The 14,030-nt window shown below is 39.0% G+C and overlaps 1 protein-coding gene across 1 annotated transcript; it reads right to left on the bottom strand.

Moving 5' to 3' along the window:
- Window positions 1-11,745: 11,745 nt before the first annotated feature.
- LOC141284400 (olfactory receptor 52K2-like) lies at window positions 11,746-12,693 on the bottom strand. Its single transcript, XM_073817388.1, has one exon. The coding sequence runs from the start codon at window positions 12,691-12,693 to the stop codon at window positions 11,746-11,748; it is 948 nt and encodes a 315-aa protein (XP_073673489.1).
- Between the last annotated feature and the right edge of the window lie 1,337 nt (window positions 12,694-14,030).

Here is a 14,030-nt window from a genome sequence, read left to right as displayed (position 1 = left end):
GTGGTTGTATGCAAAAGAAATGTAGATGTAAGGCTATGTGTTGATTACCGGAGGCTTAACTTAAGAACCATTAAGGATGCTTACACATTGCCTAACCTGGAGGAATCCTTCTGTGCGCTCAGTGGATCTCAGTGGTTGTCAGTAATGGACCTCAAGTCAGGGTTCTATCAGATAGAAATGGAGGAAAGTGACGAACAAAAAAGTGCTTTTGTATGTCCTTTAGGATTTTGGGAATGGAACCGTATGCCACAAGGGATCAAGAATGCTCCAAGCCCTTTAAAGCACTTGATGGAGAAATGCATGGGAGACATCAATTTGCATGAAGTGCCGGTTTTCCTTGATGATTTAAATGTCTTTTCAAAGACATTAGAAGAGCGTGAAGTACGGCTGACAGATGTTTGGACCGTTTGAGGGAATATGGCCTTAAGCTATCATCAGATAAGTGCTGTTTTTTCCAAACTGCAGTACGTTACCTAGGCCATATTGTGTCAGATAAAGGTGTGGAGACAGACCCAGAGAAGGTAAAAGCACTCAAGACCTGACCAAGAGCCCAAACTTTAAAGGAGTTGAAGTCTTTCCTCGGTTTCTCTGGCTATTATCGCAGGTTTGTCCAGGATTATTCAAAGATAGTAAAGCCCTTGATGAACCTTACATCCGGTTATCCACCTGTCCGAAAGGGTTGTGTGGTAGCTAAGGCAGGTAGCAAATATCTCAATCCCAAAGATCCATTTGCTGAAAGATGGACACCTGCATGCCAAGAGGCTTTTGAAACTATCTCTCATAAGCTGAGATCGTCCCCGATTTTGGGATTTGCTGGCCCCCAGTTACCTTATACATTACACACTGATGCCAGTACGACTGGTTTGGGTGCAGCATTATTTCAGAAGCAGAATGGACAGTACCATGTATTTGCCTATGCCAGTAGAGGATTGTCATAGAGCAAATCCCGTTATCCAGCACATAAACTGGAATTTTTGGCCCTGAAATGGGCAGTTACTGAAAAATTCCAGGATTATTTATATGGCAACATGTTCACTGTTGTGACTGACAACAATCCATTGAGGTACATTTTAACTACAGCAAAGTTGGATGCCGCAAGCTATCGATGGTTGGCTGCGCTCTCTACATTCACATTTGATATCAAATATAGAGCAGGTAGGCAAAACCATGATGCGGATGTCCTTTCCCGCAGGCCCCATGGTGAGTGTGAGAAAGATGAACCTTCTCAAGAAGAGAGTTCCAGGATACTTCAGTTTGTTTCCAGTCATTTTGCCTCTGGGCTGTGCCCCGTTGAAGCTGTTTAGGCGACCTGTCAGAAACACATCATAGCCAGTGAAGAAGGGGAAATACCACCCTGTTTAATAGAATCTCTTGCTATACACTGTAATGCCATTCCTGATGCATTCAATGAAGACGAGTCATCTTTCGGTCTTACTACTCTTCCCAAGCATAGCAATGAGGAATTAGCTGATTTGCAAAGAAAGGATCCAATTATATGTAGAATCCTTAACCTGATATAGTTGGAATAGACTGCACCAACTAATCTCAAAGCAGAACCCACTGAAATTTTCTTGTTGCTCAAGGAGATGAGCCGCCTTGAAATGGTAGATTGTCTGTTGTACAGGCGACGACAATGTGTCCATATACCTGTTTATCAGTTTGTCTTACCATTTGTGTTGAGGTCATCAGTCCTTGATAGCCTTCACAATGAAATGGATCACTTTGGATTTGAAAGGACACTTGAATTGGTTAGAGCAAGGTTCTATTGGCCAAAGATGTCAGCGGATGTTGAGACCAAAATCAAAACCTGCGGAAGATGTGTGAGAAGAAAAAGTCAGCCAGAGAAAGTGGCACCCCTGTTAAAAATACAAACCAGTAGACCTATGGAACAGGTCTGTATGTATTTTTTGTCCATAGTGATTAGGGATGGGATTTTGAGTCTAAAACCATCAGAGAGCTGTGTTATTTAGCTGGTATTTGTAAGGTCAGGATTAGTCCATATCATCCCAGGGGAAACCCTGTGGAACGCTATAACTGCACCCTTCTGAGTATGTTGGGAACGCTACAGGATAAACAGAAGACAAAGTGGCGTGAATCTGCGAAACCTCTCACTAATGCATATAATTGCACGAGGAATGACGTTACTGGGTTCTCACCTTACGAACTTATGTTCGGTCATCAACCTCGATTGCCTATTGACATTGCATTTGGATTGCCAGTTAGAGGGACCACATCCATATTTCATTCTCAGTATGTGAAATCCCTCAAATCTCACCTGGAGGAGAGTTATGGATTGGCCATAAAAAATGCACAGAAAGTGGCTAGAAAAATCAAAGAAAGATATCAGAGTAAGAGAATCCACACTTGATGTTGGAGACAGAGTTTTGGTCCATAACCTTAAGTTATGTGGCAAGCACAAACTCTGTGATCGTGGGAGTCTACAATCTATATTGTACAAAAGAAGGTGAAGGACGTACCAGTCTATACTGTGTGCCCAGAGGGTAAAGATGGACCCCTAAGTACCTTACACAGGGATATGTTATTACCTTGTGGATTCCTCTCCGATGTTCAAGATGATGATACGAGATCAGACACTGTTCAGAGGAAACCCATAACAAGGAGTAGCCCTGTTCAGATGGATGAGGAGATACCTTACAATGAAATGTGAGATGATTTTGTCAATCCTGTGGACATTCCTGGAAAGGAGGTTTATTAAAGTCTATGAAGTTCCAAAAGGACAGGCTGGAGATGGAATTGCACATTCCGTTGATAAAAGGGAACAACCAACATCACAGATTCCATCAGCCCTATCTGACACCCACCCTGACACCTCTGAGAGTTAGAGAAAATCAAGGTCTAATGGATCAGTCTTTAGACTCACCCTTGTTGGAGATGTTTTGCCCAAGGGAAGAGGGGAATATGTCGGAGCCCCTATTCAAAGCCCCTCTGGAAGATGATGATGTTCCTTTGTTAGACCTATCAGAATCAATCACAGATCAAGGTCAGGAAGAAAGCAGTCGACAAACTGATGCCAATCATGTCATACCTACAGAGTCAACAACTGCAGATTGCGATGTCCAGGAGACTGGCTAAAACCTTTGAAGATCTGAGCGAACTAGAAGAGCACCTGGGAAGCTTACATACGCAATCCTGGGTAACCCCCTTATTTCTTTTGCTCAGACATTATTGAAGAGTTTCAACAAGACACTAATTGACATAGGTAGCATTAGTATTTCTGAGGATAACATGAAGGGACTCATGTTAGTTTAAAAAGGGGTGGATGTAACCCAGTTACGAAATAAAATAATTTAATTTAGGGTAAGAAAAATCAACACCGAAGTTACTCTTACTTTGTTGTCCCACCTATCGGCTTTGCTCATTAGTTGAATCTACTCTAGCAAGTTTTCAATACATGAATATATATATTGTTAGGAGATCAATTGATTGTTCATCTGCTTCATTAATCAAGTTCCATGTGTATCTTGGTCGGGTCTTTCCACAACGCTGGTTTTCCATTGTTGCTACTGTTGAACGTTTGATGGCGAGCCACCCATTTGGATTTCCTGGATTTCCTGTCTGATCGAGAACTTTGAATTTGGAAGCTTTGAGAACCATCATACGTAGGACTGTTACCAACAAAGGAATTAACAGATACTGAACAACATTTTGTTGTTTAACAACTTTTGAAAGACTACGTAGATTGCCGAACTGGTTGCATCTGATACACATACACTGATAAATTAAAGGAAAGGAAAGGAAGGAAAGGAGGTGACATGAGGCCAAGTATGGTGACCCATACTAGGAATTTGTGCTCTGCATTTAACCCATCCAAGTGCACACACACACAGTAGTGAACACACACACACACACACACACACACACACACACACACACATGTTGGGTTTACATGTTTTATGGGGACATTCCATAGGCGTAATGGTTTTTATACTGTACAAACCGTATTTTCTATCGCCCTACACCTACCCTACACATAAACCTAGCCCTCACAGGAGATTGTGCATACTTTTACTTCATCAAAAAAAAAATCATTGTGCATGATTTATAAGCCTGTTTCCTCATGGGGACCTCAGAAATGTCCCCACAAGGTCAAAATCTACTGGTATTCCTATCCTTGTGGGGACATTTGGTCCCCACAACGTGATGAATACCAGGTGCACACGCACACACACACACACACACACACACACACACACACACACACACACACACACACACAGATGGAGAAATTTTCCTGCAAACACTTCACAGGTTTGAACCCACGGTTGTGGCTACATGCACCATGTTGCATAATCTCTGCATGGGTGTAGGAGACACAGTTGCTCGACATGAGGAAGCCCCCCAGATAGCAAAATAACTCCAGAACAAAGCCACACCAGAGATACCACAAGGTCCAGAACGAATCCACAAAATGGGTCCGTATCGGAGTCCACTTGCACAGCGCAATGGATCCGGAATGGATAAGGATTCCGGATCTGAACCAGACCCATTTTAGACCCTACCTGTATCCGCCAATAAAGCTGTTCATCTGGCCCGGATCCGATCCGGACCTGGTGATGAAGTTACTCATCCGACCCGGATCTGATGCAGACCCAGTGATGAAATTTTTCATCTGGCCCGGATCCATTCTGGACCCGTTGATGGAGTAGCTTATCCAGCCCGGATCCGATCTGGACCCATTCATAAAGTGGGTCTATACCTTATTTAAAATGGATAATTGGTTAAAACTAGCTGTGGAAATATCTAAAATAAAGCTGACAAACATTATATAAACATAAGTGACTTCAGTAACCTCAAGTGCGGACAGAAACGACAGCGGGTAAGTTTCTTCTGAAATACTTTGTTTTCAATAGGCGATTGTTACAAGTAGTTGCTGCTGAGTAGCACTCGTTCGTTTCTATTAATCTCCTTATTCGTTCTATATACATTTATTTAGTACTAATAAGCACTCGTTCATTGCTGTTAATTTCCTTATTCATTCTATATACAGTTATTTAGTACTAAGAAGCACTCGTTCGTGGCTGTTAATTTCCTTCTCTATTTAAGCGCTTCATACCAGCTGATGCGGAAGCGCCAGCGGAAGCGTTCAGCCTCCTCGCGTGAAGACCGACGAGTCAAGACCTGCGACTTGTCCTGTGCGACTTAACCGAGCAACGTAACCGATAACGCACTTAGGTATTCCTTTCCTTATTTCACTCTTCTTTCTGTCCTCCACTATCATGTGCTTCCAATTCATTCCGGTGCTCTCCACAAATCGCTCTAACATCACACGCACACGCCGACGCAATCTTTCTTACCTGCGCACTATCATCACCTCCTCCACTGAACCGTTCTCTTTCACGGTTGGGCTATGGAACTGTCAGTCAGCTGTCAACAAAGCTGACTTCATTTCGGCCTTTTCTCTGCAATCTGGCCTGAGCATCCTTGGTTTGACTGAGACCTGGATTCGGCCTGAAAACTCAGCAACCCCAGCCGCTCTCTCTAATAATTTCTCCTTCTCTCACACTCCTCGTCACTCTGGAAGGGGAGGCGGTACCGGATTACTCATTTCTAACAACTGGAAATATTCAACCCATTCTCTTCTATGCAATTACAACTCATTTGAATCTCATTCAGTCACTATAACATCTCCTATCAAACTCCATGTTGTGGTAATTTACCGCCCTCCAACTCAACTTGGCATCTTCCTAGAAGAGCTGGACGGGCTGCTGTCCTCATTTCCAGAAGATGGCAGCCCACTTCTAGTCTTTGGGGATTTCAACATTCACACTGACAAACCCTATGCTGCTGACTTCCATTCACTCCTTGCTTCATTTGATCTAAAACGCATTAGCACTACATACACTCATAAATCTGGCAACCAACTTGATCTCATTTACACACGAAACTGTATTACAGATAACATATCAGTCAAACCCTTACACATCTCTGACCACTTCTTCATTACCTTTGATCTACATCTCGCTAACTGTGCACCCCCAACCCCTCTACCTGTTATTTTTAGACGAAACCTTCGCTCTCTTTCACCCTTCCACTTTTCTTCCACAGTATCCTCCTCTCCTCCCTCTCCAACCCACTTCTCATCCTTGGATACTAATACAGCAACCGACACCTTGTGCTCCACTCTTACTTCTTGTCTAGATGATATATGCCCTCTCTCCTCCAGGCCAGCACGAGCTGTTCCCCTCCTACTACTTCTATAACAGCTGATGATTTCGCCACATTCTTCACAGACAAAACTGCATCTATCAGTAATCAGTTCTCAGCTCCACACATACAGGAATTAAAATTAACCACACCCACAGCTGGAACTCCCCTCTTCTCCTTCTGTCCCCACTCTGAGGCAGAAGTAACCAAGCTTCTCCTCTCCAGCCATCCGACAACATGTCCTTTAGATCCTATCCCCTCACACCTTCTTCAAGCAATCGCTCCCACAATCCTACCGGCACTCACACACATCATCAACACATCTCTTCTCACAGGCACTTTCCCCACTACATTTAAGCAGGCCCGGGTAACCCCGCTGCTCAAAAAACCTAGACTTAACACTTCACTTATAGACAACTATAGACCTGTCTCTCTCCTTCCATTCATAGCAAAAACACTAGAACGAGCTGTTTTCAACCAGCTATCTTTATTTCTCTCACAGAACAATCTACTGGATGCTAACCAGTCAGGGTTCAGGAGTGGCCATTCAACTGAGACTGCACTACTGTCTGTCACTGAAGCCTTGCGGACGGCAAAAGCTGAGTCCAAATCATCAATACTCATTTTGCTGGACTTATCTGCAGCTTTTGACACGGTGAATCATCAGATCCTCTTGTCCTCCCTCTCATCGCTGGGCACCACAGGGACCTCACTTCGCTGGTTCAAATCCTACCTCTCTGGTAGGTCTTTCAGAGTGGCCTGGGGAGGGGAGGTATCCAAAACTCATCAACTGGTCACTGGGGTTCCTCAGGGATCAGTTCTTGGACCCCTCCTCTTCTCCATATACACCACATCTCTAGGCCCCATCATACAGGCACATGGCTTCTCCTACCATTGCTATGCGGATGACTCACAGCTCTATCTTTCTTTCAAACCAGATGATCCATCTGTAGCTGCACGGATCTCAGGCTGCCTGGCGGATATCTCTGCATGGATGAAGTAACACCATCTCCAGCTCAATCTAGCAAAGACCGAGCTCCTTGTCTTTCCTGCCACTCCAACTTTACAACATGACTTCTCCATCCAGTTAGGTTCATCGACAATTACCCCATTGACATCAGCCAGAAATCTTGGAGTAATCTTTGATGACCAATTGACTTTTAAAGACCACATAGCTAAAACTGCTCGATCTTGCAGGTTTGCACTGCACAACATCAGAAAGATCAGGCCCTTCCTAACAGAGCAAGCTGCACAACTCCTCGTCTAGGCCCTGGTCATTTCCAGGCTGGACTACTGCAATGCTCTTTTAGCTGGTCTTCCAGCATGTACAATCAGGCCTCTACAAATGATTCAGAATGCGGCAGCATGGCTGGTCTTCAATGAGCCCAAAAAGGCCCATGTCACACCTCTCTTCATATCACTGCACTGGCTACCGGTTACAGATCGCATTAAATTCAAGACACTGATGCTGGCATATAGGACAGCCACTGGCTCTTCTCCTGCCTACCTCCATTCACTATTACGAATCTACACTCCCTCCAGAAGTCTGAGATCCTCTAGTGAAAGACGCCTCATTGTACCACCACAGAGAGGCATGAAATCACTTTCCAGAACATTCTCATTCAATGTTCCTGTCTTTTGGAATGATCTTCCCACCCCTATCCAGAATGCACACTCCTTAACAGCTTTCAAGCGTCTGCTGAAAACCCATCTTTTTCGACACTATTTGACTCAATAAAAAAAAAAAAAAAAAAAAATCTTTTTTGATCTTCCCTTTCTATCCAGCACTTATCTAACAATGCCTGAGATATATGGTATTTTTGAGCACTTCCTATGTTGATCTGCCTCCTTAGGATGAATCACTTGTTGTATTCCCAATTGTAAGTCGCTTTGGATAAAAGCGTCTGCTAAATGAATAAATGTAAATGTAAATGTAAATATTGACTAGATTGCTCTATAAAACCTTAAGTATTCTATATGTCACCCTTTATTAATATTAATAAACCACAAAATCATTCAAACCTTGAAAAAAAATCTAAACTTTCCTTGGCCAATGACAAAGAAACACTCTATAAATATAGGTAAGTACATGAAGAAAAATAAAAAAATAAAATTGTACAAAAACATTGTTTTATTTAATGAAAAATTCTAAAAAGTTCTAAAAATTCAGCTAAGTAATTTATTAGCACAGTTTCATTATTCACTTTGTGTCAGCTTGATCTTGATTTATTAAACTTCAATATCAGTGAAAATGTTGCAAAATTAATATGAAACATTATGAAAGTTGATTCTGCAATAAAGCAGCTTGGAGAAAACAGTGATATCATAATCCAACTCAGTTCAGTTCAAGTTTTGAAATTATGCAATAGTGACAGTACACTCAAATCAATTTAATTATTGAATATTCAGTGTCTTTTAAACCCCAGCTAAGCATGTCAGAGCCAGTGTAACCCAAACTCCAGCAGGTGACTGAAACAAAGAAAAAAGCTCAGCTCTTCTTTTGTTAAATGAACAAAGATGGTGTGATTATAATTTTAGGCTGCATCACTAGCCCGATTGTGGACTGAAGTCATTCAGAATATTGCATCCAGCTCCTATACTGCTTGAAGATCAGGATACATCAGGCTGTCGTCTTGTCAGAGAAGTTGTAGTCTGTCCAGCAGGGCTGCCTTTTAGCCAGTAGTGGACGACTGAATTAACAGTGACTGTAAATTGTGGTCCTAGCAGTTCTTGGCCTGGCATGTTCATTGCTGGCCATAACTTGTCTGTTTCTTGTGGTTTTTGCTGAGGACCTGTGCCGATGGCTATCATATGGTGATATTCACTTGTTGTAGTCTCCTCTCACATTCAGGGCTGTGTTGTGGTCACCATCTGTGTAACAATACAATGAGTAACAATCTGTGTTGACTTTCTCACAGCATCTGTAGTCATACAAGAACATTTTCATACAAATTTCATGACATCTCATAGCAAAGATTACTGTTATATGCAGTATGTAAAAGTATATTTGTAAACATTTCACCTTAAATATAGAGAATGGGAATCTACATCAAGCCACATTGCATTCCGTCATGTTTTAGGACACGCTCTGGAGAACACAGTGTAAACAAAATCTAATCACCACAGAAAAACATCTTACATACACTTAGAATAAAACAGATTAATATGTAAATCTCATTCAATTAAAGTAAATCGCTCTGTTGTGTGTCTTGAGAAGCTGCAAATATTCATTACATAGTATTCAGTCTCCTTCATTAAAGTGGTACACAGCAAAATCCCCAGTGTTAATTTAACACTCCCCAGTGTTAACCCTGCTGAAAAAAACAGCATATGCTGGTTAGGTAGGTTTTGGTGCTGGGATGCTGGTTTTAGCTGGTTTATGCTGGTCCTTTGCTGGTCCTTTGCATTTACATTTTCATCAACAACAAATGAAAAAAAAAATCAAAGTAAAAATTGCTTGATCTGTTAATATATTTATTCTACGTCATTTCCACCACATGCTGTACGGTCAATGGTGTTATTAAAAAGCTAAAAAATTTAAGTTAAATAAGAGTATTTTCATACACGAAATGCTAAGTAATAATTCAAAGCCAATCAGTGAAGCTATATCTTCCATTTTTTCACAAAAAATACAGAAATGTCATTTCCACCACAGTCATTTCCATTTATGGTTACAAAGTACAATTTATATGGATTGTGAGAATAGATTTGCATGACTGCAAATGTTTCAATCCAGAAACAGTCATGTTCCAGCATTGGAATGAAGCTTCCCTACATTTACCTTAATTTCTTTTCATTTCCACAATACGCTGTCATTTCCACCACCACCATGTCATTTCCACCACAAACACATTTCTCATCACACATTAAAAAAAAATATCCACAATTTATGAATCATGCTCTACTTAATATAAAAACCAAAGTTATTCTATTTTTTAAATAACAGCTGTATATTGGGATGCACATTTGTTCATTGCAGGTCGAAAATAAAATGTAAAATATTAACCATTTCTCTTGTAATCTTGTAAGTTTGTCCTCTTACAGACCTTAAAACTAGACAAATTATTTAAACTTATAAAGACTTTTGAACAATTTTTTTCTTCAAATTCTCAAGACTAAAAGTGCACCTAGTTGAAGAAACGCCCATAACCACAATTTTATTAGAAATACCACGGTTGAACTATGGTAAGAGTATCAAAACCATGGCTAATTTATTAAGGGGAGAATACACTATAGCAAGCTCTCAAACAATTTATCATTGTCATATTGCCCAGTAAAACTGCTCAGTGTTAAAGAATTAAGCCATTACAGAAGTATCAGAATAACTTACTATAAATCTGCTTTTAACCGATGTGTGTTGTAGATGCTATACAAATAAATAACTAGACTTGAATGAATTAAGCTGAATATTGCTTACTATCAGAGATGCCGAACAAGGATGCAAGAGATCAAGTGGCCAGGTATCAACGAGCTACCACAGGTAACATTTTCATATATGATTTTCTTCTTTATTTGTGGTGTGCGCACTTACAATTTAATGCAAATCACTGCATCTATTATATAATAAATCTAAAGAAATCTGTTATAACTAAGGCCACATTTTATTTTAGTCATTTACCATACAGAGTTTCAGTTTCATTTTCATCCGAATTCCGTAGCGAATGTTGACATTTTATATTATTTTATGTTTATATGACTCAACAGATTGTGTAGAAATGATTAACGCTCACTGTATCATCAACAACCATAGCATGGCATGAGAAGGGCTATGGCAAATGATGATACAGTAAGTCTTAACCACTCCAGCGTGATCTTAATTAGAATATTATTAACATAAAATAAAACTACTGAGACAAACAATGGCACTGACATATAACAGGGTTAAAACAAGTGTATATATTTATTTATTGGAAGATTTATTGTCATGTAGAAATTGTATATTGTTATAATTTATTATTGCATCATGTTAATAACGATATTGCATACCGTTATTATTATTATTATTATTATTATTATTATTATTATTATTAATAATAATAATATATATTTTTTGCATGTTTATGTAAATTAAATGTTCATTAAAAGTCAATTTTATTTGTTGTAGATATCTGGTAATGGGTTGATGCAGATAATTACATTACAAAAAAAAAAAAATATTTCATGATTCCCCATGATGTTTCTTTTTAAAAACTAGAAATCCCACTGAAAAGACTTTCACTGCTCTATCTGTGCTCTATGCCTAAATATACAGTTGGTTTTTAGAGTTAAAATATACTCTTTTGAATGTTGATTTCCTTATGGCTATGTTGCACCTAGGCATGTGATCTGTACCTCCTTTGGCAGTCCAGATCCCTGTTGCATATACCAGTGGTTCTCAGCCACGTTGCTGGAGTCCCCTAATACTTTTGCTTGTTTCCTTGATCAAACACACCTAAATCAGGTCATCAGCTCTTTAGTAGAGACTCTAAGACCTGAAATGGGCATATCAGACAAAGGATAAATAATACCCCCATCCCCCATTCTCCCTTTTCTATTAATGTGACAGAGTCAGTGTATACATGCCCATTTTTATTTGATTCATTACAAAGCTAAGACCCTTACATTTTTTATGAACTTTAGAAATGTTTGCCTTATTTCTTTTGTTCTCACTCCATAAATAATTGGGTTAAAGCAACTTGGAAAAAGTAAGTACATTGTGCTCACAAATACACGACTACTGGGAGAAAAATTATTTCTTATTCTGTATGACAAAAATGCAATTAAGGCACAGGTCAAAGTTACTGACATAACAATGAAGTGAGTAATGCAAGTGTTTAAGGCCTTCATGTTAGTTTTGCCAGACTTGAACACAGAGGTGAATATCACGATGTAAGAAATATTGATAAGAATAAAATCTGCAGTTGGGATAAAGAAAACAGTCAAAAGTCCAAAAATGTTGTTAATAGATATATCTCCACATGCCAACTGAACCAGTACCATGTGTTCACAAAAACAATGATCAATGATATTTGTTACACAAAATGACAGTTTTCCTGCCAGAGAGACAGTGGTCACTATCAGGAATACATTTCTGATTACTGGCGCAACAACAAACTTTAGAAATTTAGGGATTTCCATGTATTTGTGATAATAAAGAGGTTTGCAAATTGCAAAGTAACGATCCAGTGCCATCCACAGAAGCAAAGTAGATTGAAATGTTCCAACAAAATGAAGGCTAAACATTTGTATCAAGCAACCAGTTAGAGAAATTCCACTCCAATTAAATAAAAAATTTAGAAGCATGTTAGGTACAAAAAATATTGGCAACATTAGGTCTACAACAGCCATAAGACTAATTAGTACATACATAGGAGAATGTAGAGATTTTTGAGAGATGATTAAATATATCAGAATAGAATTCGCCATGATAGCCAATAAAAACATTAGAAAGAAAGGGATAAATAATAAAGGCCTCCATTCTCCAAGGCTGTAGAAACCAATCAGTTTAAAGTCTGTGAATGAAATATTTTCTGCAGTAAGATTCTTCATGCTGAAAAACCCCTCTGCACATGCAGTATTCTTTTCAAATTATGTTGATGAAACTAAAAGAGAAAAAAAGAGGATCAGTTTTTCACTATAAACCACACCAGCATACATTTTTTGTTTCATTGTTGAACAAATAATTCTGTTGTTGAGTACAATTACTGATAATTAAATGGTTTTGGATACCATGTATTATTGTGATCTTCCAGAAGTATTATGATGTACTTAATTACAATATTTGTAAAGCTTATTCAATTTGGCTGACTGTATTCTTTGTCAGTATACAATATTTCAATTTACCTTGATTCTAAACCTTTGTTTTACTGTGATATAAACCTATACATAACTTTCTAGAGAAAAAGAGTCCAAACTAGTCGCTTGTTTAACTTAGATCATCATTTGACAGGGAGAAAATGGAAGAAATGGAGGAATAAACAATACAGTATATACACATAAATCATACTACCCGTTTCTGGTAATAATAGAAAACACAAAATCTCTTTTCCTCAAATTAATTTTTCAGCCACTGCCTTGTCTTCTACACGTCTCAGGATGAAATGAAAGGTAGACACATATCATAGTCTCTAAATACCCCATGTTTTGTCCCCAAGAGTCTGTCTGCTACTCCCATAGAGCTCAAACTCATAACCTTTTAAAGCATATACACGGTATTTTACTCAGTGTAAGAGATTTCAGGGTTTACCTTTAAGATGTGTACTTTTTTTAATTCATACATGGAAATTATACAGAATGATAAGAATGTGTCAGCAGTGCAAGAAATACCACAGTTTATTTGATAAATGCTTTGTGTGTTGTATGTCCCTGTCATGTTGTTTCGAATGCTATATGCATTCTTGTTTGTAATGTAGCCTAGTTTTGCATTGACTTGAAAGTAGAAGTCAGATATACAAATATGGATGCTTTCTTAAAACCATATGCATGGTTTCATCCAATCAAATTAATCAAATCTACTTTTTGTGTTTTGTCCTTGAATGAAAACTATGATGGGGCTGTTTAGATTAATTGTTAGCAATGGATTACATTGAAAACCAATATTAATTCTCCCCTGTGAATGCTGTCATTGATTAAAGATAAAGACTGTAACAGATTTAAGTTTTGCATTTGCCAACTTTTAACCAGCAGATGTCTTCATCATACTATTTTCCAGTGCATTTTGAAACAGTGAGTCATTGTGTAAGCAAATAGTTCAACTTCATTTAGGTAAGTAGCAGCTACAAAGAGGAAGTGAAATCACTCTCTGATTCCTTGATTGCTGTTGCCTATCTATTCTCTCTATCACAAACAGAACATGAAAGTTCTCAGCGTAAGCAGCTGTGCTAATG

Source organism: Garra rufa, chromosome 14, assembly GCF_049309525.1.
Source record: "Garra rufa chromosome 14, GarRuf1.0, whole genome shotgun sequence".
Classification (NCBI taxonomy): Eukaryota; Metazoa; Chordata; class Actinopteri; order Cypriniformes; family Cyprinidae; genus Garra; species Garra rufa.
The sequence above is the reverse complement of the archived record's forward strand: the minus strand, read 5'-3'. Positions and strand labels throughout refer to the sequence as shown.